The sequence below is a fragment of the Daphnia magna genome, linkage group LG8, assembly GCF_020631705.1.
Source record: "Daphnia magna isolate NIES linkage group LG8, ASM2063170v1.1, whole genome shotgun sequence".
In the NCBI taxonomy this organism is placed as follows: Eukaryota; Metazoa; Arthropoda; class Branchiopoda; order Diplostraca; family Daphniidae; genus Daphnia; species Daphnia magna.
In genome coordinates, this window is record NC_059189.1 from 4,945,819 (window position 1) to 4,971,426 (window position 25,608).

Here is a 25,608-nt window from a genome sequence, read left to right on the forward strand (position 1 = left end):
CATTCAGTCCGTGAACTTCTAGCTGAGCTTCTGAGCTTCATGCATAAACTGGGAAATAAAATTTTTTTAAACATCTGCTGTGGAATATTGGAACAGAATCCTGTACGACTGACGAGTTCCGTTTGTGGCTATGCCACGATGGAATCGTTGTGAAAGTTTTAGACGATGCATATAACAGTTCCTCAAAGTGGACTTCGTTTCTACGAATGTGCACTTTCAATGGAAGAAAACAGCTGGTTAAAGAATATAGCCTACTTATTTTGCTTTGGCCAAATGGTCTATGCCACCTGTTCAACAATTCAGACAGTCTAATGCAGTACACCACAAATGCTGATAACAAAGTGTTAGCAGCTGTCAACAAGATTTTGGCCTCCATTTCCCATAAATTAAAGATTAGGACGCTAACAGACACATTGCACGAAACGATTTCTTTTCGTGTTTCATGTTCTAAATTTTGAATGGAGAAAAATGAAACAATTGTGCTTATACTAAGTTGTATTTAACTTTGGGCGGCTCAACAACACAAAAACTAAAACAAGAAAAGACACAAACGTAAATGTAACAGGCAATCATAACGAAACGTAGAAAAACATAGCGATTAATAAATACATGAAAACACGTCGCAATTCATACTGGTTAACTATTCAAGTTAAAGGTTGTCAAAATTGTAACTGATATGTTTACTTCTTGTTTGCTTCATAAACCTTCATTTACAGCAAATTTTGACTTCTCTTTTAACCTTGTAGGACCTGTTTGAAAAAATTTGGAAAGCCATCACTAGGATTTCTAAAAAATCCTTCACTTGCATCTTTGTTTGACACTGCAGGAACGGACGATGAAGATTGTGATTTAACAACAATGGCGTCATAGTTTTGACTTTTATACTCTTCCTTAGGAGAGTTATATTCAGATTCTGATGGACTATATTCTTCTTTGTGTGGATTGTATTCTTCTTTTGGTGGATTATATTCTTTTTTCGGTGGGCTGTAAGCTGGAGCACTGTAAGCTGGTGAACTATAAGCTGGAGGACTGTAAGATGGCGGACTGTAGGAAGGAGGACTGTAAGACGGAGAATTGTAGGAAGGAGGATTGTAGGACGGAGCCGAGTATTCGGGGGAACCATGAGCCGGAGGATTATAAGCTGGAGGATTGTTAGATGGAGGATTGTAAGAATGAGGGCTGTAAGCTGGAGGGCTGTATGCAGGAGGGCTGTATGCTGGAGGGCTGTATGCTGAAGGTTGGTAGGATGACGGAGTATAGGCTGAAGGAGTGTATGCAGGGGCACTGTAAGTCGGAGTTTCGTAGTCTTTTACAGGTGCAACATACTGAGCCTTAGGTGGACCGTATTTTCCTTTTGGGCGTTTATGAGCCTTATGGGCCTTAGGTGGTCGACGAGATTTTTTGGGTGGCTTGTACTGGGATTTCGGAGCACCATAGCTAGACTTAGTGCGCTTATGTTTACCAAACAATCTTGCCGTTCGCTCTTTAACCTGGTGCTGATGATCGTCGCCTGTGTCAAAATCTTCTTCGACGCCAACTTGTCTGAATGCAACGGCATCGCCATTCACTTCCCTTGAGTTGCTTCCTGCTGATATATCTGAAGTGGATCCAACAACAGCTACGGCCAGTAGTAGCGATAGTAAAACGGGCGCGAGGAACTATGAAATGGTAAAGAGTAAAATTATTAATTTAAAAGGTTTGTTATTGGATCTCAAACGCACCTTTGAAATAGTTAGCATTCTTTCCATGTTGATAAACCGGATTTGTTGTTTTGCTCTCTGTTAAAGAAACTCCGAGGATGCCCAACACAAGTTTCTTACTAATGAAAATATGGCTGTCGCTCAAATTTATATTCAGTTGAGTTGGCTCCGCCTTTTTAAACCAACTGCTTTTGGTAAAATGTATTTCATTCTATTTCCTGCAATTGCTCATGGTTTGTGCTACTAACCTGCTTGGCTTTTCAGTATTTCTCTTCGGCGCCATATACAGTACTGTGGTTTGTTTTCCACCGTAATCGTTCCCGTATGGCTGAAGAATGAAGAACCACATAATTTCAAGTAGGGAAGCGTGATCTTCACTCAACAGCTCATCAAACTCGGGGCACATTAAGGCATGCGGATCAACACAAATTGTTGTTCTCTGTCTTTATCAGACTCAAACCACATGTTCAGGGACCCCGTCATCGTAGCGTTCTCAGAATTCTGAAACTGCCACATTACAATAACCACAAAAGCTCCCTCGTTACTTCAGCAATATCATGAATGGATGAATTGCTTCATTGTTCCTCATCCCGTTTTTATTCTACAAAATTCCTCTAATGCATCTAGGGAATCCTTTATACTTTAATATGCAAATGTTATCATTCGGACCTTAATGACATCAAGCTATTTGGAATACTATCCAAAATAGTGGTTTTTGTCTTAAATAATACCTGCAATAGTAAATTCCAAACTGATCTAATATGCTATTTCAACCAAACTATCAATGGCGATTTGTTACATTTTCTTTATTTTTCTGACTAAATTCTAGATAATCTTTATGTTTTTTTGGTCCTTCATTTCCCATTTGTCTGTTGCAGACAACGAACGACAGTTAGCCATAACAACGTCGTCTGTACTCTGTACCAAAACCACGCTTTTTTCTTTAACCATATTTCGTCGCTCCTTAGTTGATTAATGTAAGCGTTTTTTAAGTTGGCAAAAACTAGAAGGTTTGTGATGCAATTTTAGTATATTACAGTTATAAAAAGGAACTTTTTTGTAGATATATTGTTTGTATAAATCAAGACAAAGTTGCTTTGCCAAAGCTGTACATTCAACTCTCTGTAGTCTTTAAGCAAATCATGCTGCATTTATCAGATTTTAAAAATAAGATATGCCTCAGAATCGGAAATATCTTAATGAATTTTGTTAATTTTATATTTGGAAGTAAAAATGAGCATATACATTAAGCTAAGAATTTACATGACATCAGCTGATAATTATCCTTCCTATTCCGACAGGTTAAGTGGAAGATCGCAGACCACAATTTTATACTTGTAGGGTCTCTTAACATTGACAACAAGAGAATTAATTGAAACATGGATAAATTTTTAATTAAAAAGACCAAGGAACCACCATCATCTGGAATTTCAAGAGGAATGAAACAAGCCAGTCTTCACCAACTTGGTGGAGTTGTGATTTTAGAAGATTTGACGTCAGCCAATCAACAACTCTCAAATCCTGAAATTTCACCTGATCAGAAAATTTATATTCTTAACAAGTTGAAGAACAAGAAACCTGCCAAAGAAATTCTTAAATCTACCGGAATCGGTCGCACAGTTCATCGCCTTTGTCGAGATGAAAACCCTATTGTTTCGTGTGCAGCTAACGAGGTTTATGGTTTCTGGAAGACCCATATACTACACCTTCTCCGGAGGAAGCCAATCGAAGTGGAAAGTGACGCTGAAACCAAGCGTGGTAGAGCCAGTGCCAAAAAGATGATTAACCTTGCATTAAACAACTCTGTGATTGCCGAAGAGATTGAAATTCACGTTTTTAACAAGTGCAAAAAAATTATGAATCATACCTATAATCGTGTCATAAGAAAAATTCACTTTTGCTTCAAAGGTAACGAAGATCAAAAGCGGCGAGTGAATGAAATGAACAGTGATCTAAAAGAGTTTGTGGAAGAAATGTACCGGGATGTGATGAAAGTATATGCGAAACAGTGAAATGTACAAGTAATAATATAAATGCTATAGATTCATTGAATATTGAAACCCTTTGTAGTGTTTCATAGGAACAAGTTTCGTGTAATGTGGACATAACGCTCAGCAATCCGCACGCCTCATGTGACTAGGGTATTCTGCGTTGATGGATGGCAGAGAGGGAGCGGGACAGCATGGAAGAAAGGCGGTAGCTATAGGATAATAGCCCATGTGAGGTATGTCAAAAAGTATTTTTTGGTAGACCTCATATAGTGGCCATTAGCACGCACGTACATAACAGCGTGAGTGTTATATCCTATAGAACGTGTGCGAACGGTGTCCGAACACTAAGGGTATTGTTTGTAGACCGATATCGTAGAAATAGAAGAAATGCTGTTTCCGGGATATTGAGTAAGCGTCATAGGACTATGTTGTCTTAAGAATCGGTGGGCAAGTAGAAAGTCTCTGTTGGCAGAACTGATTTGTCTTCTGTTGACAATGAAAGAATACGTTATTTCAAACAAAGGACGCGTTTTCCTATTTGATTCAAAAGGCAAACGTTTCTTACATTTGCTTTGTGAAATATGGATATAAGCATTTGATATGTAATTTAATTGTATTTCTGAAATGAAAAAAAAAAAGGATAATGGAGAATTAGGGTACAAGAAACATTGAAAGTTCAATACAGTAAATATCGAATTTGGCGTCTATGTTGCCATCCTGGGCATTTAGGGTCGAAATTGCCAAGCTCTTCCGAATAATTTAAACAACTAGAAGTAGCAAACAAAACAATTCAATAATAGAACAAATTTGAAAAGGCACAACGGGAAAGTGTATATAGTCCTGTTTGCTTCACTACTTCTTGACAAGGAATTTAAATTAGTTTGGGGCTTAATAAATTAAGAGGTGAAACTATGGACAACGGAATGTCTATAGTTTCTCAAATGTGTTTGGCGACTTGTTACATTTCCAACTCGTTCTTAACCTTGCAGTAGCTGTTTAAAGAAATTGGGAAAACTGTTCGTAGGTCTGAAAAAAAATCCGGTGTCATCTTTGTTAGACACAGATGCCGACGACAAAGAAGTCGCTTTAGGGATGTCAACTGGCTCGATTGGGATTTCTTGCGTTAACTTGATTGGGCCATTCTCAGGTTTAGATAAACTTGAATCACTTGATTTCTTTTTCGATTGACTCTTCTTGGTTTTGGGAGTACTAGAAGCTGGAGACCTAGATTCTGTTGCAATTGTCGTGGTAGGGATGTAGGTTGGGGCATTGGATTCTGAAGAACTGTAAGTCGGAGTACTGGAATAAGTTGAAGAACTTGTTGTCGTACTGGATGTTGGAGAACTGTAAACCGTGGTACTGGGAGCTAGGGTAGTGGAAGTTGGAGGATATGAAGCTGGGGTCTGTGAAGTTGATGGACGTGAAGTCGAAGAACGTATAGTTGGAGATCGTGAAGTTGATGGACGTGAAGTCGAAGAACGTTTAGTTGGAGATCGTGTAGTTGTGGATTGGGAAGAAGAGGAGCCATAAGTTGGGGATTGTGAAACTTTGGGACGCGAGGTTTGAAGGCGTAAACCTTCAGGACCAAAGAGTACGGGGTGTGAAAGTGGAAGAAGAGATAATTCAAAATTTGAAAATGTTTGACTCGAAGGTGTAGAGCGTGAAGGTTTAGGACTTGAAGTCGCAGGGCGTGAAGGTTTAGGACTTGTAGTCGCAGGGCGTGAAGGTGTAGGCCGTGGGGTCGAAGGACGTGAAGGTGTAGGTCGTGAAAGTGTAGGGCGTGATTGGGTGGGACGTAAAGTAGCGGATTGTGGAGGAGGGTGATGCGAAGCAGGGTGACGTGAAGCATGGGGATGTGAAGCATGGGGATGTGAAGCATGGGGAATTGAAACATGGGGAATTGAAACATGGGGAATTGAAACATGGGGATGTGAAGCTGGTTGGCGATGAACTAGTGGACGTGAAACTGGATGCCTGGAACCTGGGGTGCGTGAAGCTACAGGAATGGCAGCCTGGTGGCGTGTCGGTGGATGATGTGGAGCTCTATACTTTGGTGGCGTTACGATGCTTTGAGTCTTGAGTACACCATATTTACCGTCCAACGGTCTTTTATGGGGCGTAGGAGATTGATAATAATTGGCCGGGTCATATTGTGATGGTGCACCGTAGCTGAACTTTTTCTTCTTATGTTTGTTTCGCAATTTGAAACGACGATGTTTTGAACCGTGTCTGTCAATGTCAGATGCATCTAAACGTTCATCAAAGTAATCCATTTCAGTAAAATCTCCGTCTTCTATTTGAAAGTAGTCGGCGTAGACATCTCTTAGATTGCTTTCTGCCGATACGCTGGTTTTCGGTTCAAATAGCTGCAGCGCCACTAAAATCAGCAAACACGGCGCGAGAAGCTGCGTCGTTTAACAAAATTATTATTACTGTTTTGTTTTGCAATAGTTAATACAACAAATGTACTTCCATTGGAAGCCCATGGCGTATACCTTTGAAATTTCGATCCGTCTTGCCATGAGGATCTTGTGTGTTGTTCTTGAAGAATTCCAGAAGCGTATGAGTAAAAATCCGAACCGTTAGTAACTCGAATGGGTTGCGCACTCATATTTATATCTTGCTAGAGGAGGACCCGCCTTTTGAAGAAACTTTTTATTGGAAAATGCATTATCCTCGAAATTTCCCGGTTATCAATCGCTTACGGTTTGGGCTACTAACCTCTTTTGTCGTTGCTATTTTTTACGTTCGTGTATTATTGATTACGTCCATTTGTCTAATTGTACACATCGCAACGTAGATTGAGACGAACCACAGAATGCATGTGTATGCATGTGTATGCATGTTAAGAACTCATCAGTTCCAACCTACCAACCCAAGAAGATTCACGCAAACCGTGTTCCCCTACACTCCTATAAGGCGTAACCACGTAATTAGAGAGCTTAATGTGACCAAACTTCCTGAAAGCAACTTGTTTTTAATTTTACATAACCGCAAAAGCTTTCATTAAATCTGAAAAATCATGCAATTGAGAAATCATGCACTACTTTTGTATATGTGTTATGGTCGTGAAAAATGTGCCAAATGAGTACGGTCCTAGAGACTCAATTTCCTACCACGTATTTTCTTTTTTTTTATGCTTTTAGCTCTGCAAATTTAGTTATTTATTTATTTGACATTTAGTAAGTTGGGTGAATCATAGAAAGTTAAAAACTCAATTCAGTATTTGATCAACTATACTTATTGTGAGAAAAAAAATTTTCATGGTTTGTTTATAAATTTGTTTTCAGGGCGATCGAAAATTCGTGCTTCCAACTAGGGCGGAAAACACCACCACCAACAAACCTAAATTTAACAAGAATATTTTTGTTTTAACTCCATGATGTTTTAAACAAGAACGATACAGGCAGTTAGCCTTGAAGGGTTTCATAACAGTAAATCAATATTTATTCGTAAATACTCGGTGATTATCCATGAGAATCACAATTTCTTCAATTGAAATCGTAAAGCAACGAAATTTTTAGAAACGGGAGACGACCCGGACAAACCCTGCACGTCACACGGATGGTAAGATTAGATAAATAAATTTAAACAGTGACACCTAATTCTCCTAGGATCTCCGACAGGCGTTCGAGATGACGAGTTATTTCGTTGGAAGCTGTACCGGGGCGACTTCTGTTCAATAGTTGAAGTACTTGAATATACTCCAATTCAGTGTATTGAGATCCGCGCTCCAGAATACCATTTAATATTTCCTGTGGAATTAAGACATAATCAATGCATTTATGCAATTGCAAAACTATCTACGGATTCGCTTAAATGTGCTGCCAAACACAATCATGCTCCAAGCTACATTCATAAAGCCCATCCTTACTTCCATTCCTTGAAGGAACGAGGAATCCTTCATTAATGCAGCATAACGTAAGTAATCATATATTATAAATTTTTGATAAACGTAAATGCAAAAATATTGTTTTATCTACTAGAAACCAATTGCTTCACTCGAAAAAAGCAGAAAGTGTCCTTTACCTCTGGCGTTACGCAAAGCAGCTCAAAATATTGGCGCGCATGGTCCAACGCTGGTTCGCGGGCCAAAGTGATGCTGGTTAACGTTTGCTGCAAGGCGAAAATATTGCGACACATCTTTTTGACGCCATTTTCATTCATCCGCCGGATATGCTGCACCGATGACATTATGATACTGGATACAAGGTGACTAACTCCCTCAAATATGTACTATAATACGAAACAAGCGTAAGCTTTTAGCAAATCGTATTAAAGTTAGACAACCTACTCGATGTTTTCGTGGCTGAATGAAAGCTGATAGGGATTCGTCGATTGCAGTCAAATCGCGACTGAGTCGGCCAATTTCAGGGTCAGGTTCTTGATTGTCGCCATTCAGCCAAAACTGCGATTGTCTTCCAAGTGGCACTAGATGATAAAAGCAATGCACGCGCACTTCCAAATGCAAAACTAATAGACAGGTGTCGGCTAGGTCTTCAAAATCTTTCGCTAGTTCCAGTAAAGTCTGAACGTTCGACTCTGGAAGAGCTAGGACGGATTCAGAAGCGCCAGAGCGAGTTATGCTATTCGCTAATTCCTGTATATGTGCTGCAAACCACTCCTGCAAAATAAATTAGATTTAACGCCGGCCCAGTCGCAAAAATTATAATTACTTTACCAAAGATTCTTGTAGCAATGCCAATATACGCAATTGCGTAGGGTCGGCGAGAATCTCATGGGGTGGAATAATGGCGTCACCAAGATTTCCTGTTAGTATTTCCGTTTCTTTGGCACTTCTTTGCCTGATTTCCTCTGGGCTATCTTCATAAGTTTCACAATCGGTCGTTCCGGAGTTCCGATGTGCTCGTACAGTTTGCAAAGCCGTCCAACTCGGAAGAGACCTGATTTTTTTTTTTTTTTTTTTTTATGGGCATGATCATTCATGACAGAATGTGACAAAAAAAACCTCAGAAATCGATGTATGTCTTCATCTTTCGCCCAAGTAGCACTGATTACTCTTTTGTCTTCCGAGTCCGGTTGAACTAGACCTCGATAAGCCGCTTGACAAGTTTCGCTGTATCGCAGTAGCATATTGCAGGTCATTCCTAGATATCGTATAGAATTCAAGATGAAGTCTGATGAAGGAAATTTTTCTATCATAGTATCCGTACCGAGAAAATGCTGGGCAAATTGGGGAAGCGCTTCCATTAGTTGGCGGATTTCCATCAGACAGCGGTAAACTTGTATGGTGCTCTATGACAGTAAATTGAACAACAGACTTAAAAACGAAACGGGAAAAAAAAAGCTACCTGAAGCAAAGGCCGTGTGGCTTTTGTATTTTGTGTCAACTCAGTGGGATTTACAGACTTCCACATATCCAGTTTTCGCGTGGCTTCATCTAGGGCGGTGCCCATCTCGATGTGAATTTGACTGAGAAAAACGTCGCGTGTAAATACTGTGATAAACACATGAAGCGCGCAATGCGTCCTGTTCAAAGCTTTATCAGTTAAGTAAAAAAGGCTTTCGGAATAGAGATTCAGCATTCATACCCTTGAGAGCTACACCCCAGCGCAGTTTCTATTTCTTGAACAAAGGTCATTAAGGGTTGATAAATTTCAATCACCAAACGCGCGTTAGGTTCGACAATTAAAATCCGATCCTGCGCATCCAGACCATGTTGGTCTTGCTTGGAATAGTCGCTATTAGACTCATTCAAGCTGATTGAATGGAGAGAACCTTCGAAACGGAATAATGTCGTTTTCTGTGGTCTATACCATAGATTGAAAATATGTACATGTATATTAAGTTTGAGCTGTTTGCGCTAGAAAGAAAATTTTTCCTTTACCTGGGCTGTCGTCTCCTGGAAAAGTATGCGTTCAAATCGGCTGCTCCCAATTGAGAATTTGATGAGAAACTACTGCCCGAGTTACCGCTTTTTGAAGCGGTACTACCAATATCCCAATATTGGGACAACAAAACTTGAATCTAAGAAAATGCCAGTAATTTGTTCTAGATTAGACGAAATGGGCCGGTTGTGTAATATTTAAATAATTATGCATACCACAGTTTGTACTTGGGACCATACATCCTCTATGTTGTACATAACAACATCGTTATTGTACTGCTGGTCCTTCAGTAGAGCCTTAACGCTATCGAGAACGGCAATGTGAGCCTTCACGATCCTCCGCATTTGCTCCATTACAGCCTCAAACAGTTCCTTCAAAACATTTTTGCTATTAGGCGGATACATCTCGCTAATTTGTTGAGCGGTTTTTCTCGTAATCAATGTCATTTCCATTCCCATTCCATTTTTTAAACTCTAATTTTAAAAAACGTCAATTAGTTACTTGTAATCACATATTCTTGCAAAATGGAAAATTACTTCTAGTGTTTCAGGTAACTTATTTACTAGCGAGAGACACTGAACTATGTTATATATACACTGGTTACTTTTCTCATCTGGAGCACTATTAAAGGAAAAAATTATTAATTAGCAGGATTTCCTAATGGTCAAAATCTCCAATTCTTTAATAGAGTTACCCTTGACTGCTTCCGACAACTTCTAGCATCAGTGATTTTACTTTTGGTGCGTCGTTTTTCGAAATTAAGTTTCCAGAGGTCCTGCCAGAGGAATTGCGTCCACTTGATGCTCTTTGAAAAGGAGCTTGAGAAGTTGCAGCACGTTTCCACTGCAGTACGTCAATGGACGATTTTACGTAGATATAGTGATTCAAGTCTTCCAGAAGAATTTTGTAAAATCGCTATCAAGTATTAATGAAACAACTTTGGTTAATATATTATTGTTGGTGAATACATGTAATACCTCTTGTTTTGTGGCAAGATCACTCCGAACATCCTTTAAAGCTTCAACATTTTGCAGTGGACCTTGTAGATTTTCTTGGGCTTCAACCACAAGCTCTGCAGCTGCTATATAATTCTTCTTTGCTATATTTTCATTAATTTTGTCAGGAATTTCTTTTAATTTTTCACTGCATTGGTAAAAAAATTAATGTTTTACATATTTAGCTTTGGAATAAAATTATAATTCCTTTTGTTACATTTGATTCAGCATGAGAAGCACCTGCTTATGTTCCACACCCTCAAGCCACAGTTTCTTAAGTTCATCTCTTCTACAATGTAGAAGTCCTCTGCAAGCAGCCAATTGGCCTTTCACCATAGCTATTCGGGTTCGGGCATCATTAATGCTTACTGAAACTTTGCTGTAAATTTGCATTACACTGGCCAAGTCTCTGTGATGTGTGGAGACCAATTTTTCCAATCTCTGATCGCTAAGTTTAAATTCCCGCTCGAGTTTGGCTTTCTCCCTGTCACGTTGTTCATTTGAGGATAGGGATGACAGAGTCCCAATTACATTCATTAAAAGACCAGACTGTAATGGTACAATACACATAATATTCATATTAGGATAACAAAACACAAGCAAACAAATACCGTTTCCTTTGCCATATTTCTATCTTCTTTATAGGTTTGGGTTTCTTTTAAAGCAAAACACAAAACACAAAATGATATTATGGGAACTCTGACAGCACAGGATGACGGAAAAGGCAACAGCTCGAAAAACAAACATGCCTTCTGCACTCATAATACAACACGTTCCTGGTTCGGGTGATAGATGGTGCTCAGTGCTACTAGATTTAGTTTTTTTTGCAACATGTTTTTTTTTTTTTTTTTTTTTTTTTTTTTTATTTTTAAAAATTTTTTTTTTTTTTTTTTTTTTTTTTTTTTTTTTTTTTTTTTTTTTTTTTTTTTTTTTTTTTTTTTTTTCCCGCCCGCCCCCCCCCCCCCCGCGAATTTTTTTTTTTATTTTTTTTTTTTTTTTTTTTTTTGTTGTGGGTGTTTTTTTATTTTAATTTTTTTTTTTTTTTTTTTTTTTTTTTTTTTTTTTTTTTTTTTTTTTTTTTTTTTTTTTTTTCTCCGTGGAAAAGGGAGAAAAGTTATTGGGTGGTTGTTTTTTTTTTTTTTTTACCCCTGGGGGGGGGGGGGGTCCCAAAACCTCCTCTCCCCCGGGCCGGTGTGCCCTGGCTACTGCACCGAGTGCAGCCATCCGAAATCGACAATGGTCTCCACGTACAGTACGTACGGAGAGGTCCGTACCAGAAAAAGGCACCATTTCCAGGGTTTTCATTGGCTCAGTGGGATGGTCACATGACCATTCTTTCAAGCCACGCAGTGGTGGGTAGGCGTAGGCCCCTAGTCCCTACCCCCGAAATCTCAGCAGCCGCCGTCGCATTTGAACCGGCAATTGTTTTTTTTTTTCGTTTGTTGTCATTTTCGTTTTTAATGGCGGCCTGCTGTCATTTAAAATGAATAAATATATTACTTTTAGAAAAGGGCCGACTGCTCGTGAAGAGAACGATGGAATTTATAGATTCGGCTGGAAAACTTGTCGAGAAAGGTATAATTATATTGTTATACCATCATGTTCATCATGATTTCATATTCATATATTATGTTTCCCTCGTACAAAACGTGTTTTAAATACTCTTTTTTACTTTTTCAGCTTTTTTGCTTTTTTAGATAAACTGACACGAGAGTTTGGTACCTTCTCAAACAGGCATGATTTCAATCTAATTAATTGTATCTGAGATTTTTTTACCAGATTTTTTTACTAACAGGGTTTGTACAACTTCAATCTGGATAAAAGTAGATTGAATTCTAATAGATTGAACTCCTTCTATATTTACTGCAGGAGCCCTCACTTTTTGCCGTAGCAAAACTGTTGGCAGCTGGTCTTGTAAATCTGAACAGGGTAGAAGTTCTTTGGCGTCCTGTAACAAATCACCTGCTTGAAGTCATCATCCACCCACTTAACCGCTTGAGAGAATGGGGAATAGATGTCATTACTACGTTAGTTAGATCAGTAATTCAATATGATTATTCTACCCCTTTAAAAGAAAACCAGGTAACTCTCCGAAACAGTTGGGCTATTTGTGTTTAGGCAGTTGAAGAATAGTGAACTCTATCCCTTATTAATTTTACAGAGATTGCAGACGTTGTTAATATCACCATTAAATGAGCTGTCTAGTACCAGTTTTGCAGACGTGCAGCAAAAGCAAGTTGATTGTGTGCTCCATTTGCTGCACAGCTCTGGTGACATAATCTCTTTTGGATGGCCCTTGTTTCTTAATATCATAGGAGCTATCAACAATTCTCAAGGGTAACAATCAAAGTATTTATCATGTTATACCAATTACTTTATCACATTATTTTATTTTATTTAGTAAATTGTCTTTAAAGTAACTGAAACAATTTATATAGTTTAATGTGTGTTGTGGACAATAAACGATGCACTTTCATTTTCATGAATCAATTGTTTTTTACTTTAAATTTACTATTTTTTAATGCATGACAGCGATGGATAAAGTTTTTATGACTCAATTTTTAATTTTTAATTTGAGCCACATTTAAAATACATTGTTTCTGTTTGCCTATCGTGTTTTGTCATGCTTAAGTCTAGAGAGATTGGATATTGGTTACCTGCAGTCCTGCACTGCCATAAAAGATTTCGATTTAGGTTTTAATTGTAGATTGCATTTATATTTGAATTAGGTGCGTAATCAAAATGGCCGCCATAATGGGTGTAAGGAAGGGGTTACTATTATTGTAATTTATAGTACCAAAACTATGGTAATCTAAGTAAATTTTTACATCAAAACATGCTGGAGGTTTTAAGGTATCTTAATTATGTATTACTTTATTGATTTGCCGTATATTAAGACCCAAACGATGCGCCCAAAGTTTGACAGTTTTGGTTATTTTTCCCTCCACCCGCAACAAGTTTTAAATTAAAAATATTAATTACGGCTGAAATATTACATGCATGTAAAAAACACAAACATCAGTCGATAGACCTTGAAAAGAGCTATCTTTTCCATGTATTTTTATTGAAAAATGTTGCAAAGAAAAAAATTGCTTCAACATGAAAATTTTTTTGCGCTTTCTCACTTGGGTCAAGTATTGCGCTGGTTGGAAAAAAAGGAAAAAAACTGTCACTTCGTCACGTCTGACGAAGTGTGAAGTAATCATCCCCGCTTCACCCCGCCTTCCCATTTTTGTCAAAATCGGCTAAAAACAACATCTCTTGAAATTATCCAAAATCACACGGCATAATCGAAATTGAACGCTGATTTCGAATTAGTCATTGGTTTTCTCGTTAAACAAACCGTTTCAAAAATTAACAAAAACAGTGCTGTAAGCGCAACAACTTAATTTAGGGTTTTAAACGTTTAAATAAAAAACTATAAAACCAATAGAAAAATAAACCTGATTTTCGTGATTTTCATTCAATTCTGAATCGAATTCATGTATTTTAAGCAAAATTTGAAATTTGGCCAAAAATGAAAAAGTGGGAAGGGTATTGCCTTCCCACTTTTGTCAAAATCGGCCAAAAACGACATCTCTTGAAATTATCCAAAAATCATACGACATTATCGAAATTAAACGCTGATTTCGATTTAGTGATTGGTTTTCTCATTATACCAGCCGTTTCAAAAATTAACGAAAACAGTGCTGTTAGCGCAACAACTTAATTTAGGCTTTTTAACGTTTAAATAAAAAACTATAAGACCAATAGAAAAATAAACCTTATTTTCGTGATTTTCATTCAATTCTGAATCGAATTCATGTATTTGAAGCAAAATTTGAAATTTGGCCAAAAATGAAAAAGTGGGAAGGATATAGCCTTCCCACTTTTGTCAAAATCGGCCAAAAACGACATCTCTTGAAATTATTCTAAAATCACACGGCATAATCGAAATTAAACGCTGATTTCGAATTAGTGATTGGTTTTCTCATTATACCAGCCGTTTCAAAAATTAACGAAAACAGTGCTGTTAGCGCAACAACTTAATTTAGGCTTTTTAACGTTTAAATATAAAACTATAAGACCAATAGAAAAATAAACCTTATTTTCGTGATTTTCATTCAATTCTAAATCGAATTCATGTATTTGAAGCAAAATTTGAAATTTGGCCAAAAATGAAAAAGTGGGAAGGGTATAGCCTTCCCACTTTTGTCAAAATCGGCCAAAAACGACATCTCTTGAAATTATCCAAAAATCACACGGCATAATCGAAATTAAACGCTGATTTCGATTTAGTGATTGGTTTTCTCATTATACCAGCCGTTTCAAAAATTAACGAAAACAGTGCTGTTAGCGCAACAACTTAATTTAGGCTTTTTAACGTTTAAATAAAAAACTATAAGACCAATAGAAAAATTAACCTTATTTTCGTGATTTTCATTCAATTCTAAATCGAATTCATGTATTTTAAGCAAAATTTGAAATTTGGCCAAAAATGAAAAAGTGGGAAGGGTATAGCCTTCCCACTTTTGTCAAAATCGGCCAAAAACGACATCTCTTGAAATTATCCAAAAATCACACGACATAATCGAAATTAAACGCTGATTTCGATTTAGTGATTGGTTTTCTTATTATACCAGCCGTTTCAAAAATTAACGAAAACAGTGCTGTTAGCGCAACAACTTAATTTAGGCTTTTTAACGTTTAAATCAAAAACTATAAGACCAATAGAAAAATAAACCTTATTTTCGTGATTTTCATTCAATTCTAAATCGAATTCATGTATTTTAAGCAAAATTTGAAATTTGGCCAAAAATGAAAAAGTGGGAAGGGTATAGCCTTCCCACTTTTGTCAAAATCGGCCAAAAACGACATCTCTTGAAATTATCCAAAAATCACACGGCATAATCGAAATTAAACGCTGATTTCGATTTAGTGATTGGTTTTCTCATTATACCAGCCGTTTCAAAAATTAACGAAAACAGTGCTGTTAGCGCAACAACTTAATTTAGGCTTTTTAACGTTTAAATCAAAAACTATAAGACCAATAGAAAAATAAACCTTATTTTCGTGATTTTCATTCAATTCTGAATCGAATTCATGTATTTTAAGCAAAATTTGAAATTTGGCCAAAAATGAAAAAGTGGGAAGGGTATAGCCTTCCCTATTTTGTCAAAATCGGCCAAAAACGACATCTCTTGAAATTATCCAAAAATCACATGGCATAATCGAAATTAAACGCTGATTTCGATTTAGTGATTGGTTTTCTCATTATACCAGCCGTTTCAAAAATTAACGAAAACAGTGCTGTTAGCGCAACAACTTAATTTAGGCTTTTTAACGTTTAAATCAAAAACTATAAGACCAATAGAAAAATAAACCTTATTTTCGTGATTTTCATTCAATTCTAAATCGAATTCATGTATTTTAAGCAAAATTTGAAATTTGGCCAAAAATGAAAAAGTGGGAAGGGTATAGCCTTCCCACTTTTGTCAAAATCGGCCAAAAACGACATCTCTTGAAATTATCCAAAAATCACACGGCATAATCGAAATTAAACGCTGATTTCGATTTAGTGATTGGTTTTCTCATTATACCAGCCGTTTCAAAAATTAACGAAAACAGTGCTGTTAGCGCAACAACTTAATTTAGGCTTTTTAACGTTTAAATCAAAAACTATAAGACCAATAGAAAAATAAACCTTATTTTCGTGATTTTCATTCAATTCTGAATCGAATTCATGTATTTTAAGCAAAATTTGAAATTTGGCCAAAAATGAAAAAGTGGGAAGGGTATTGCCTTCCCTATTTTGTCAAAATCGGCCAAAAACGACATCTCTTGAAATTATCCAAAAATCACACGGCATAATCGAAATTAAACGCTGATTTCGATTTAGTCATTAGTTTTCTCATTATACCAGCCGTTTAAAAAATTAACGAAAACAGTGCTGTTAGCGCAACAACTTAATTTAGGCTTTTTAACGTTTAAATAAAAAACTATAAGACCAATAGAAAAATTAACCTTATTTTCGTGATTTTCATTCAATTCTGAATCGAATTCATGTATTTTAAGCAAAATTTGAAATTTGGCCAAAAATGAAAAAGTGGGAAGGGTATAGCCTTCCCACTTTTGTCAAAATCGGCCAAAAACGACATCTCTTGAAATTATCCAAAAATCACACGGCATAATCGAAATTAAACGTTGATTTCGATTTAGTGATTGGTTTTCTCATTATACCAGCCGTTTCAAAAATTAACGAAAACAGTGCTGTTAGCGCAACAACTTAATTTAGGCTTTTTAACGTTTAAATAAAAAACTATAAGACCAATAGAAAAATAAACCTTATTTTCGTGATTTTCATTCAATTCTAAATCGAATTCATGTATTTTAAGCAAAATTTGAAATTTGGCCAAAAATGAAAAAGTGGGAAGGGTATAGCCTTCCCACTTTTGTCAAAATCGGCCAAAAACGACATCTCTTGAAATTATCCAAAAATCACACGGCATAATCGAAATTAAACGCTGATTTCGATTTAGTGATTGGTTTTCTCATTATACCAGCCGTTTCAAAAATTAACGAAAACAGTGCTGTTAGCGCAACAACTTAATTTAGGCTTTTTAACGTTTAAATCAAAAACTATAAGACCAATAGAAAAATAAACCTTATTTTCGTGATTTTCATTCAATTCTAAATCGAATTCATGTATTTTAAGCAAAATTTGAAATTTGGCCAAAAATGAAAAAGTGGGAAGGGTATAGCCTTCCCACTTTTGTCAAAATCGGCCAAAAACGACATCTCTTGAAATTATCCAAAAATCACACGGCATAATCGAAATTAAACGCTGATTTCGATTTAGTGATTGGTTTTCTCATTATACCAGCCGTTTCAAAAATTAACGAAAACAGTGCTGTTAGCGCAACAACTTAATTTAGGCTTTTTAACGTTTAAATCAAAAAACTATAAGACCAATAGAAAAATAAACCTTATTTTCGTGATTTTCATTCAATCAAATCGAATTTATTTATTTTAAGCAAAGGTATAATTTAAATATAGCCTTCCCACTTTTGTCAAAATCCAAAAACGACACTCTTGAAATTATCCAAAAATCACACGGCATAATCGAAATTAAACGCTGATTTCTTTTTTTTTTATTTTTTTTTTTTTTTTCCCTTTTCAAAATTAACGAAAACAGTGCTGTTAGCGCAACAACTTAATTTAGGCTTTTTAACGTTTAAATAAAAAACTATAAGACCAATAGAAAAATAAACCTTATTTTCGGGAAGGGTATAGCCTTCCCACTTTTGTCAAAATCGGCCAAAAATGACATCTCTTGAAATTATCCAAAAATCACATGGCATAATCGAAATTAAACGCTGATTTCGATTTAGTGATTGGTTTTCTTATTATACCAGCCGTTTCAAAAATTAACGAAAACAGTGCTGTTAGCGCAAAAACTTAATTTAGGCTTTTTAACGTTTAAATCAAAAACTATAAGACCAATAGAAAAATAAACCTTTTTTCGTGATTTTCATTCAATTCTAAATCGAATTCATGTATTTTAAGCAAAATTTGAAATTTGGCCAAAAATGAAAAAGTGGGAAGGGTATAGCCTTCCCACTTTTGTCAAAATCGGCCAAAAACGACATCTCTTGAAATTATCCAAAAATCACACGGCATAATCGAAATTAAACGCTGATTTCGATTTAGTGATTGGTTTTCTCATTATACCAGCCGTTTCAAAAATTAACGAAAACAGTGCTGTTAGCGCAACAACTTAATTTAGGCTTTTTAACGTTTAAATAAAAAACTATAAGACCAATAGAAAAATAAACCTGATTTTCGTGATTTTCATTCAATTCTAAATCGAATTCATGTATTTTAAGCAAAATTTGAAATTTGGCCAAAAATGAAAAAGTGGGAAGGGTATAGCCTTCCCACTTTTGTCAAAATCGGCCAAAAACGACATCTCTTGAAATTATCCAAAAATCACACGGCATAATCGAAATTAAACGCTGATTTCGATTTAGTGATTGGTTTTCTCATTATACCAGCCGTTTCAAAAATTAACGAAAACAGTGCTGTTAGCGCAACAACTTAATTTAGGCTTTTTAACGTTTAAATAAAAAACTATAAGACCAATAGAAAAATAAACCTTATTTTCGTGATTTTCATTCAATTCTAAATCGAATTCATGTATTTTAAGCAAAATTTGAAATTTGGCCAAAAATGAAAAAGTGGGAAGGGTATAGCCTTCCCACTTTTTGTCAAAATCGGCCAAAAACGACATCTCTTGAAATTATCCAAAAATCACACGGCATAATCGAAATTAAACGCTGATTTCGATTTAGTGATTGGTTTTCTCATTATACCAGCCGTTTCAAAAATTAACGAAAACAGTGCTGTTAGCGCAACAACTTAATTTAGGCTTTTTAACGTTTAAATCAAAAACTATAAGACCAATAGAAAAATAAACCTTATTTTCGTGATTTTCATTCAATTCTAAATCGAATTCATGTATTTTAAGCAAAATTTGAAATTTGGCCAAAAATGAAAAAGTGGGAAGGGTATAGCCTTCCCACTTTTGTCAAAATCGGCCAAAAACGACATCTCTTGAAATTATCCAAAAATCACATGGCATAATCGAAATTAAACGCTGATTTCGATTTAGTGATTGGTTTTCTCATTATACCAGCCGTTTCAAAAATTAACGAAAACAGTGCTGTTAGCGCAACAACTTAATTTAGGCTTTTTAACGTTTAAATAAAAAACTATAAGACCAATAGAAAAATAAACCTGATTTTCGTGATTTTCATTCAATTCTGAATCGAATTCATGTATTTTAAGCAAAATTTGAAATTTGGCCAAAAATGAAAAAGTGGGAAGGGTATAGCCTTCCCTATTTTGTCAAAATCGGCCAAAAACGACATCTCTTGAAATTATCCAAAAATCACATGGCATAATCGAAATTAAACGCTGATTTCGATTTAGTGATTGGTTTTCTTATTATACCAGCCGTTTCAAAAATTAACGAAAACAGTGCTGTTAGCGCAACAACTTAATTTAGGCTTTTTAACGTTTAAATAAAAAACTATAAGACCAATAGAAAAATAAACCTGATTTTCGTGATTTTCATTCAATTCTGAATCGAATTCATGTATTTTAAGCAAAAAAATAAATTTTTTAAAAAAAAAAAAAGGGGGAGGGTATAGCCTTCCCACTTTTGTCAAAATCGGCCAAAAACGACATCTCTTGAAATTATCCAAAAATCACACGGCATAATCGAAATTAAACGCTGATTTCGATTTAGTGATTGGTTTTCTCATTATACCAGCCGTTTCAAAAATTAACGAAAACAGTGCTGTTAGCGCAACAACTTAATTTAGGCTTTTTAACGTTTAAATAAAAAACTATAAGACCAATAGAAAAATAAACCTTATTTTCGTGATTTTCATTCAATTCTGAATCGAATTCATGTATTTTAAGCAAAATTTGAAATTTGGCCAAAAATGAAAAAGTGGGAAGGGTATAGCCTTCCCTATTTTGTCAAAATCGGCCAAAAACGACATCTCTTGAAATTATCCAAAAATCACATGGCATAATCGAAATTAAACGCTGATTTCGATTTAGTAATTGGTTTTCTTATTATACCAGCCGTTTCAAAAATTAACGAAAACAGTGCTGTTACGCAACAACTTAATTTAGGCTTTTTAACGTTTAAATAAAAACTATAAGTCCAATAGAAAAATAAACCTTATTTTCGTGATTTTCATTCAATTCTAAATCGAATTCATGTATTTTTAAGCAAAATTTTATTTTTTTAAAAAAAGAAAAAGGGGGAAGGGTATAGCCTTCCCACTTTTGTCAAAATCGGCCAAAAACGACATCTCTTGAAATTATCCAAAACACACGGCATAATCGAAATTAAACGCTGATTTCGATTTAGTGATTGGTTTTCTTATTATACCAGCCGTTTCAAAAATTAACGAAAACAGTGCTGTTAGCGCAACAACTTAATTTTGGCTTTTTAACGTTTAAATCAAAAACTATAAGACCAATAGAAAAATAAACCTTATTTTCGTGATTTTCATTCAATTCTGAATCGAATTCATTTTTTTAAAAAAAGTATTTGAAATTTGGCCAAAAAAAAAGTGAAGGAAGGGTAAACCTTCCCTATTTTGTCAAAATCGGCCAAAAACGACATCTCTTGAAATTATCCAAAACACATGGCATAATCGAAATTAAACGCTGATTTCGATTTAGTGATTGGTTTTCTCATTATACCAGCCGTTTCAAAAATTAACGAAAACAGTGCTGTTAGCGCAACAACTTAATTTAGGCTTTTTAACGTTTAAATAAAAAACTATAAGACCAATAGAAAAATAAACCTGATTTTCGTGATTTTCATTCAATTCTGAATCGAATTCATGTATTTGAAGCAAAATTTGAAATTTGGCCAAAAATGAAAAAGTGGGGAGGGTATATAGCCTTCCCACTTTTTGTCAAAATCGGCCAAAAACGACATCTCTTGAAATTATCCACCAAAATCACACGGCATAATCGAAATTAAACGCTGATTTCGATTTAGTGATTGGTTTTCTCATTATCCCAGCCGTTTCAAAAATTAACGAAAACAGTGCTGTTAGCGCAACAACTTAATTTAGGCTTTTTAACGTTTAAATAAAAAACTATAAGACCAATAGAAAAAATAAACCTTATTTTCGTGATTTTCATTCAATTCTGAATCGAATTCATGTATTTGAAGCAAAATTTGAAATTTGGCCAAAAATGAAAAAGTGGGAAGGGTATAGCCCCTTCCATATTTTTCAAAATCGGCCAAAAACGACATCTCTTGAAATTATCCAAAAATCACATGGCATAATCGAAATTAAACGCTGATTTCGATTTAGTGATTGGTTTTCTCATTATACCAGCCGTTTCAAAAATTAACGAAAACAGTGCTGTTAGCGCAACAACTTAATTTAGGCTTTTTAACGTTTAAATAAAAAACTATAAGACCAATAGAAAAATAAACCTGATTTTCGTGATTTTCATTCAATTCTGAATCGAATTCATGTATTTTAAGCAAAATTTGAAATTTGGCCAAAAATGAAAAAGTGGGAAGGGTATAGCCTTCCCTATTTTGTCAAAATCGGCCAAAAACGACATCTCTTGAAATTATCCAAAAATCACATGGCATAATCGAAATTAAACGCTGATTTCGATTTAGTGATTGGTTTTCTCATTATACCAGCCGTTTCAAAAATTAACGAAAACAGTGCTGTTAGCGCAACAACTTAATTTAGGCTTTTTAACGTTTAAATCAAAAACTATAAGACCAATAGAAAAATAAACCTTATTTTCGTGATTTTCATTCAATTCTGAATCGAATTCATGTATTTGAAGCAAAATTTGAAATTTGGCCAAAAATGAAAAAGGGGAAGGGTATAGCCTTCCCTATTTTGTCAAAATCGGCCAAAAAACGACATCTCTTGAAATTATCCAAAAATCACATGGCATAATCGAAATTAAACGCTGATTTCGAGTTAGTGATTGGTTTTCTCATTATACCAGCCGTTTCAAAAATTAACGAAAACAGTGCTGTTAGCGCAACAACTTAATTTAGGCTTTTTAACGTTTAAATAAAAAACTATAAGACCAATAGAAAAATAAACCTTATTTTCGTGATTTTCATTCAATTCTAAATCGAATTCATGTATTTTAAGCAAAATTTGAAATTTGGCCAAAAATGAAAAAGTGGGAAGGGTATAGCCTTCCCACTTTTGTCAAAATCGGCCAAAAACGACATCTCTTGAAATTATCCAAAAATGACACGGCATAATCGAAATTAAACGCTGATTTCGATTTAGTGATTGGTTTTCTCATTATACCAGCCGTTTCAAAAATTAACGAAAACAGTGCTGTTAGCGCAACAACTTAATTTAGGCTTTTTAACGTTTAAATAAAAAACTATAAGACCAATAGAAAAATAAACCTGATTTTCGTGATTTTCATTCAATTCTGAATCGAATTCATGTATTTTAAGCAAAATTTGAAATTTGGCCAAAAATGAAAAAGTGGGAAGGGTATAGCCTTCCCTATTTTGTCAAAATCGGCCAAAAACGACATCTCTTGAAATTATCCAAAATATCACGGCATAATCGAAATTAAACGCTGATTTCGAGTTAGTGATTGGTTTTCTCATTATACCAGCCGTTTCAAAAATTAACGAAAACAGTGCTGTTAGCGCAACAACTTAATTTAGGCTTTTTAACGTTTAAATAAAAAACTATAAGACCAATAGAAAAATAAACCTTATTTTCGTGATTTTCATTCAATTCTAAATCGAATTCATGTATTTTAAGCAAAATTTGAAATTTGGCCAAAAATGAAAAAGTGGGAAGGGTATAGCCTTCCCACTTTTGTCAAAATCGGCCAAAAACGACATCTCTTGAAATTATCCAAAAATCACACGGCATAATCGAAATTAAACGTTGATTTCGATTTAGTGATTGGTTTTCTTATTATACCAGCCGTTTCAAAAATTAACGAAAACAGTGCTGTTAGCGCAACAACTTAATTTAAACGAATAACGAAAGGAAACGTAATAATAACTGAAATTGCGGCTTGTTTGGCGCATAAATATTCTGGAAATTGATTCGAGAAATGTCATTTACCAAAATACATCCGATTAAAAAAAAAACATGAAAAGGCAAAGTAAACTTTACATATTATAAATGAAGGATATTTTTAGTCACGATAACCGGGCTCGACCGGGATTTGAACCCGGGACCTCTCGCACCCTAAGCGAGAATCATACCCCTAGACCATCGAGCCGGTATAATAATATTTTTTATCGTCTCGCTATGTGGTTTACTACTTCACGGAATTTAAGAAAAATGTTATTAGTCTCAAATAAGATCGGAAAAAAAGATTTTCATTTGTGTCTTGATGTAATTCAAACAACTTGAATAGCATACAAAATACTTAGCTCACCATTTGCATTATTGTAGGAAATTCAGGTTTTACAACTCCCTTTTATACAGTTCAGTGTTTAATTAATTAAATAATTTTCAGATCAGTTATCAAATTCACTTTACAATGAATTAATATTTAGGATAAGCTGTCGTGGTGTATACTGATGCTTTATAGGCCGGGGCAGTGTACGCGGGGGTCTTGTATTGGGGGGCTTTGTAGGCAGGTGCGGAGTACGCTGGTGCTTTGTAGGTGGGTGCAACGTAAGTAGGAGCTTTGTATTCGGGTGCCTTGTAGGCTGGTGCGGATGTTGTGTAAGCGGTAGCTTTGTAGGCTGGTGCGGAGGTTGTGTAAACGGGAGCTTTGTAGGCTGGTGCGGGGGTTGTGTAAACGGGAGCTTTGTAGGCTGGTGCGGGGGTTGTGTAAACGGGAGCTTTGTAGGTTGGTGCGGAGGTTGTGTAAACGGGAGCTTTGTAGGCTGGTGCGGGGGTTGTGTAAATGGGAGCTTTGTAGGAAGGTGTGGAGTATGCATTGGCTTTGTATTCGGACTGCTTGTATTCGGGGTAGTTGGCCTCGCCTTCATACTTGACGTCAGCGGTGTACCCATAGCTGTCAGCCTTGTAGGACACGATCTGGGTGCGGCCGTCGGGAAGTGCAACACGGTAAGACCCGGTGGTTACTTTTCCGTCAGTGTTCTCAGAGTGGATGAAATCATTGTAAGATGTCTCGTCTTTCACGTTATAGGAGAAGCTGTATGGCTGCGCAGGCTAGTCAATTTAAGGTTATATTCGTCAAAATGTCTGTTTTCATGAGCAAAAAGGTAACTTACGTATTCTTCTGGTGCGGAGTAGGCCGGTGCTGAATAGGCTGGCGTAGAGTAAGCCGGGGAGGAGTAGGCCGGTGCCTTGTAAGACGGTGCGGAGTAAGCCGGGGCAGAGTAGGCCGGGGCAGAGTAGGCCGGTGCCTTGTTATAGGCATCCCTGGCAGCGGCAACAGCAAAGACAGCAAAGAGAATGGCGAACTAAAATGTCAAACATTCAGAATGTTAGGTTTAACAGTTTCTTGCCGGAGAGGCATTCAGCTATTGGAAATTATGACAAATTTTACCTTCATGTTGGAAGAGATGTGAGTTTGTCAAGACAGTTGAAGAACTGATACTTTGAAATTGGTCAGTCAGCGCTTTTATATGTTGCCAATTTGATGGTGATAACTGTAGGCGGGGACGTTTTGCATGCTACGATAATTCGATTGCGCGAAAGTGAATGGATAAGAAAGGATCAAATAAATCAGGTGAATGAAAGAGAATGGAATCATAGAAATATGTGTACCAGATTTCTAATCACCTACACACGACAAGGGCTAACGTATAACGTTACGTAGACCAGAAAGCTCTTGTGAAATATCTCGAAGAACTTTTCATGCTACAGCAGGGTCAGCATATTTATAGCATCAAAATGATCGCGAGGCCAATACAATGAGACTTTAGTGCGACTCCTTCCTAGACTTGGCAACCACAGCCATTGTCTCACTTTGTAAATTTGCTTCAGAAAACGGGAAAAAAAACAAGCAAGCAAGGATTACCCGTATACGAATATTTCATTCAGAGTTTTAGCGTATACGAAAGTGTTGTTTAGCTTTGTGAAAACGTAAGGGAAAATTGCTTTGCTCTAATAACCATAGCAACCAATAGCGCAATTAAACACCGACGTCGTTTGCGACATTTGAAATTTTATATTTTTATTTACCTTATTATTTTGGAATTCACATTATTTTCTTCACATGTACGTCCTGCTGCTTTCTTTGCCTCCTAACTACAAGGGTTAAGAAGGTATAACTATAACTTTTCCGTTTTCTCATCAAAACAGAAAAGGAGACGCGCTAAAATTGAATATTCTGCTCCACAACATCAACGATGTGCAAAAGAAAAAGATATAGCATAGCTCCTAAAGAAATCAGGATGAAAACTCAAGCAAAATTAACGAAATGTAGCAGGCTGAATACTTCATTTTGGCTGATCGATTTTGATCATTTCAATAGTCCTTCGGCAATTGTTATGACGCACTATCTGTTTTCGGAAGAGCCATACCTGTCACACAAAGAGAAATACAAAAAATCAAGT

At 35.9% G+C, this 25,608-nt stretch overlaps 6 protein-coding genes and 1 non-coding gene across 15 annotated transcripts; 2 read left to right on the forward strand and 5 right to left on the reverse strand.

The window, feature by feature from the left end:
- Nucleotides 1–477: 477 nt before the first annotated feature.
- LOC116928304 (repetitive proline-rich cell wall protein 1) lies at nucleotides 478–1,867 on the reverse strand. Its single transcript, XM_032935382.2, has 2 exons — nucleotides 1,722–1,867; nucleotides 478–1,658 (listed from the first exon to the last, which is right to left on the reverse strand). Exons 1-2 carry the CDS (start codon nucleotides 1,746–1,748, stop codon nucleotides 735–737), a joined length of 951 nt encoding a protein of 316 aa, XP_032791273.2. The 5' UTR covers nucleotides 1,749–1,867; the 3' UTR covers nucleotides 478–734.
- Nucleotides 1,868–1,889: 22 nt separating this feature from the next.
- On the forward strand, nucleotides 1,890–10,523 carry LOC116928318 (transcription elongation factor A N-terminal and central domain-containing protein 2). 5 transcript variants are annotated; one of them, XR_004397068.2, is made up of 7 exons: nucleotides 1,890–2,677; nucleotides 3,002–3,721; nucleotides 3,781–3,924; nucleotides 6,982–7,258; nucleotides 7,318–7,612; nucleotides 7,678–7,903; nucleotides 10,229–10,523. XR_004397068.2 is itself a non-coding variant. In XM_032935398.2 (2 exons), exon 2 carries the CDS (start codon nucleotides 3,080–3,082, stop codon nucleotides 3,710–3,712), a length of 633 nt encoding a protein of 210 aa, XP_032791289.2. In that variant the 5' UTR covers nucleotides 2,553–2,710; nucleotides 3,002–3,079; the 3' UTR covers nucleotides 3,713–3,752. The 5 variants fall into 5 exon arrangements, 1 of the variants encoding a protein (XP_032791289.2); XR_004397066.2 differs by having other exon boundaries at nucleotides 2,553–2,710; nucleotides 3,771–3,924; XR_004397065.2 differs by having other exon boundaries at nucleotides 2,553–2,710.
- On the reverse strand, nucleotides 4,286–6,982 carry LOC116928296 (adhesive plaque matrix protein). Its single transcript, XM_032935374.2, has 2 exons — nucleotides 6,187–6,982; nucleotides 4,286–6,096 (listed from the first exon to the last, which is right to left on the reverse strand). Exons 1-2 carry the CDS (start codon nucleotides 6,211–6,213, stop codon nucleotides 4,669–4,671), a joined length of 1,455 nt encoding a protein of 484 aa, XP_032791265.2. The 5' UTR covers nucleotides 6,214–6,982; the 3' UTR covers nucleotides 4,286–4,668.
- On the reverse strand, nucleotides 7,121–11,307 carry LOC116928280 (exocyst complex component 4). 2 transcript variants are annotated; one of them, XM_032935349.2, is made up of 15 exons: nucleotides 11,147–11,307; nucleotides 10,753–11,084; nucleotides 10,518–10,683; nucleotides 10,235–10,455; nucleotides 10,077–10,161; nucleotides 9,756–10,013; nucleotides 9,540–9,679; nucleotides 9,244–9,462; nucleotides 9,004–9,181; nucleotides 8,866–8,947; nucleotides 8,661–8,799; nucleotides 8,373–8,595; nucleotides 7,986–8,315; nucleotides 7,721–7,927; nucleotides 7,121–7,446 (listed from the first exon to the last, which is right to left on the reverse strand). In XM_032935349.2, the coding sequence occupies exons 1-15, from the start codon at nucleotides 11,159–11,161 to the stop codon at nucleotides 7,279–7,281; spliced, it is 2,763 nt and encodes a 920-aa protein (XP_032791240.1). In that variant the 5' UTR covers nucleotides 11,162–11,307; the 3' UTR covers nucleotides 7,121–7,278. The 2 variants fall into 2 exon arrangements, 1 of the variants encoding a protein (XP_032791240.1); XR_006650180.1 differs by having other exon boundaries at nucleotides 7,304–7,446; nucleotides 7,566–7,927.
- A 634-nt stretch (nucleotides 11,308–11,941) lies between these two features.
- LOC123475269 (protein MON2 homolog) lies at nucleotides 11,942–13,021 on the forward strand. 4 transcript variants are annotated; one of them, XM_045177791.1, is made up of 5 exons: nucleotides 11,945–12,110; nucleotides 12,216–12,269; nucleotides 12,404–12,617; nucleotides 12,697–12,872; nucleotides 12,937–13,021. In XM_045177791.1, exons 1-5 carry the CDS (start codon nucleotides 12,019–12,021, stop codon nucleotides 12,953–12,955), a joined length of 555 nt encoding a protein of 184 aa, XP_045033726.1. In that variant the 5' UTR covers nucleotides 11,945–12,018; the 3' UTR covers nucleotides 12,956–13,021. The 4 variants fall into 4 exon arrangements, 2 of the variants coding, with proteins under 2 accessions (XP_045033726.1, XP_045033727.1); XM_045177792.1 differs by having other exon boundaries at nucleotides 11,948–12,110; nucleotides 12,233–12,269; XR_006650181.1 differs by having other exon boundaries at nucleotides 11,942–12,110; nucleotides 12,216–12,331; nucleotides 12,405–12,617; nucleotides 12,697–13,021.
- Nucleotides 13,022–23,279: 10,258 nt separating this feature from the next.
- Trnap-agg lies at nucleotides 23,280–23,351 on the reverse strand. The gene has a single exon. It is a non-coding gene; the product is annotated as a tRNA-Pro (tRNA).
- A 97-nt stretch (nucleotides 23,352–23,448) lies between these two features.
- On the reverse strand, nucleotides 23,449–25,080 carry LOC116928307 (repetitive proline-rich cell wall protein 1). Its single transcript, XM_032935386.2, has 4 exons — nucleotides 24,818–25,080; nucleotides 24,597–24,723; nucleotides 24,319–24,510; nucleotides 23,449–24,256 (listed from the first exon to the last, which is right to left on the reverse strand). Exons 2-4 carry the CDS (start codon nucleotides 24,600–24,602, stop codon nucleotides 23,621–23,623), a joined length of 834 nt encoding a protein of 277 aa, XP_032791277.2. The 5' UTR covers nucleotides 24,603–24,723; nucleotides 24,818–25,080; the 3' UTR covers nucleotides 23,449–23,620.
- Between the last annotated feature and the right edge of the window lie 528 nt (nucleotides 25,081–25,608).

What these genes read in the sequence shown, in the direction of transcription:
- LOC116928318 (XM_032935398.2), top strand. Translation starts at nt 3,080, where the DNA reads ATGGATAAATTTTTAATTAAAAAGACCAAGGAACCACCATCATCTGGA.
- LOC123475269 (XM_045177791.1), top strand. Translation starts at nt 12,019, where the DNA reads ATGAATAAATATATTACTTTTAGAAAAGGGCCGACTGCTCGTGAAGAG. An exon ending in TTTGGTACCTTCTCAAACAG is followed by an intron (nt 12,270 to 12,403) that starts GCATGATTTCAA and finishes ATATTTACTGCA; the next exon opens with GGAGCCCTCACTTTTTGCCG. An exon ending in CCCCTTTAAAAGAAAACCAG is followed by an intron (nt 12,618 to 12,696) that starts GTAACTCTCCGA and finishes TTAATTTTACAG; the next exon opens with AGATTGCAGACGTTGTTAAT.
- LOC116928307 (XM_032935386.2), bottom strand. An exon ending in ACTCCGCACCAGAAGAATAC is followed by an intron (nt 24,257 to 24,318) that starts GTAAGTTACCTT and finishes TAAATTGACTAG; the next exon opens with CCTGCGCAGCCATACAGCTT.
- LOC116928304 (XM_032935382.2), bottom strand. Translation starts at nt 1,748, where the DNA reads ATGGAAAGAATGCTAACTATTTCAAAG. An exon ending in GAATGCTAACTATTTCAAAG is followed by an intron (nt 1,659 to 1,721) that starts GTGCGTTTGAGA and finishes ACCATTTCATAG; the next exon opens with TTCCTCGCGCCCGTTTTACT.
- LOC116928296 (XM_032935374.2), bottom strand. Translation starts at nt 6,213, where the DNA reads ATGGCAAGACGGATCGAAATTTCAAAG. An exon ending in GACGGATCGAAATTTCAAAG is followed by an intron (nt 6,097 to 6,186) that starts GTATACGCCATG and finishes TAAACGACGCAG; the next exon opens with CTTCTCGCGCCGTGTTTGCT.
- LOC116928280 (XM_032935349.2), bottom strand. An exon ending in AGTTACCTGAAACACTAGAA is followed by an intron (nt 10,014 to 10,076) that starts GTAATTTTCCAT and finishes TTTTAAAATTAG; the next exon opens with AGTTTAAAAAATGGAATGGG. An exon ending in CTGGGGTGTAGCTCTCAAGG is followed by an intron (nt 9,182 to 9,243) that starts GTATGAATGCTG and finishes AGCTTTGAACAG; the next exon opens with GACGCATTGCGCGCTTCATG.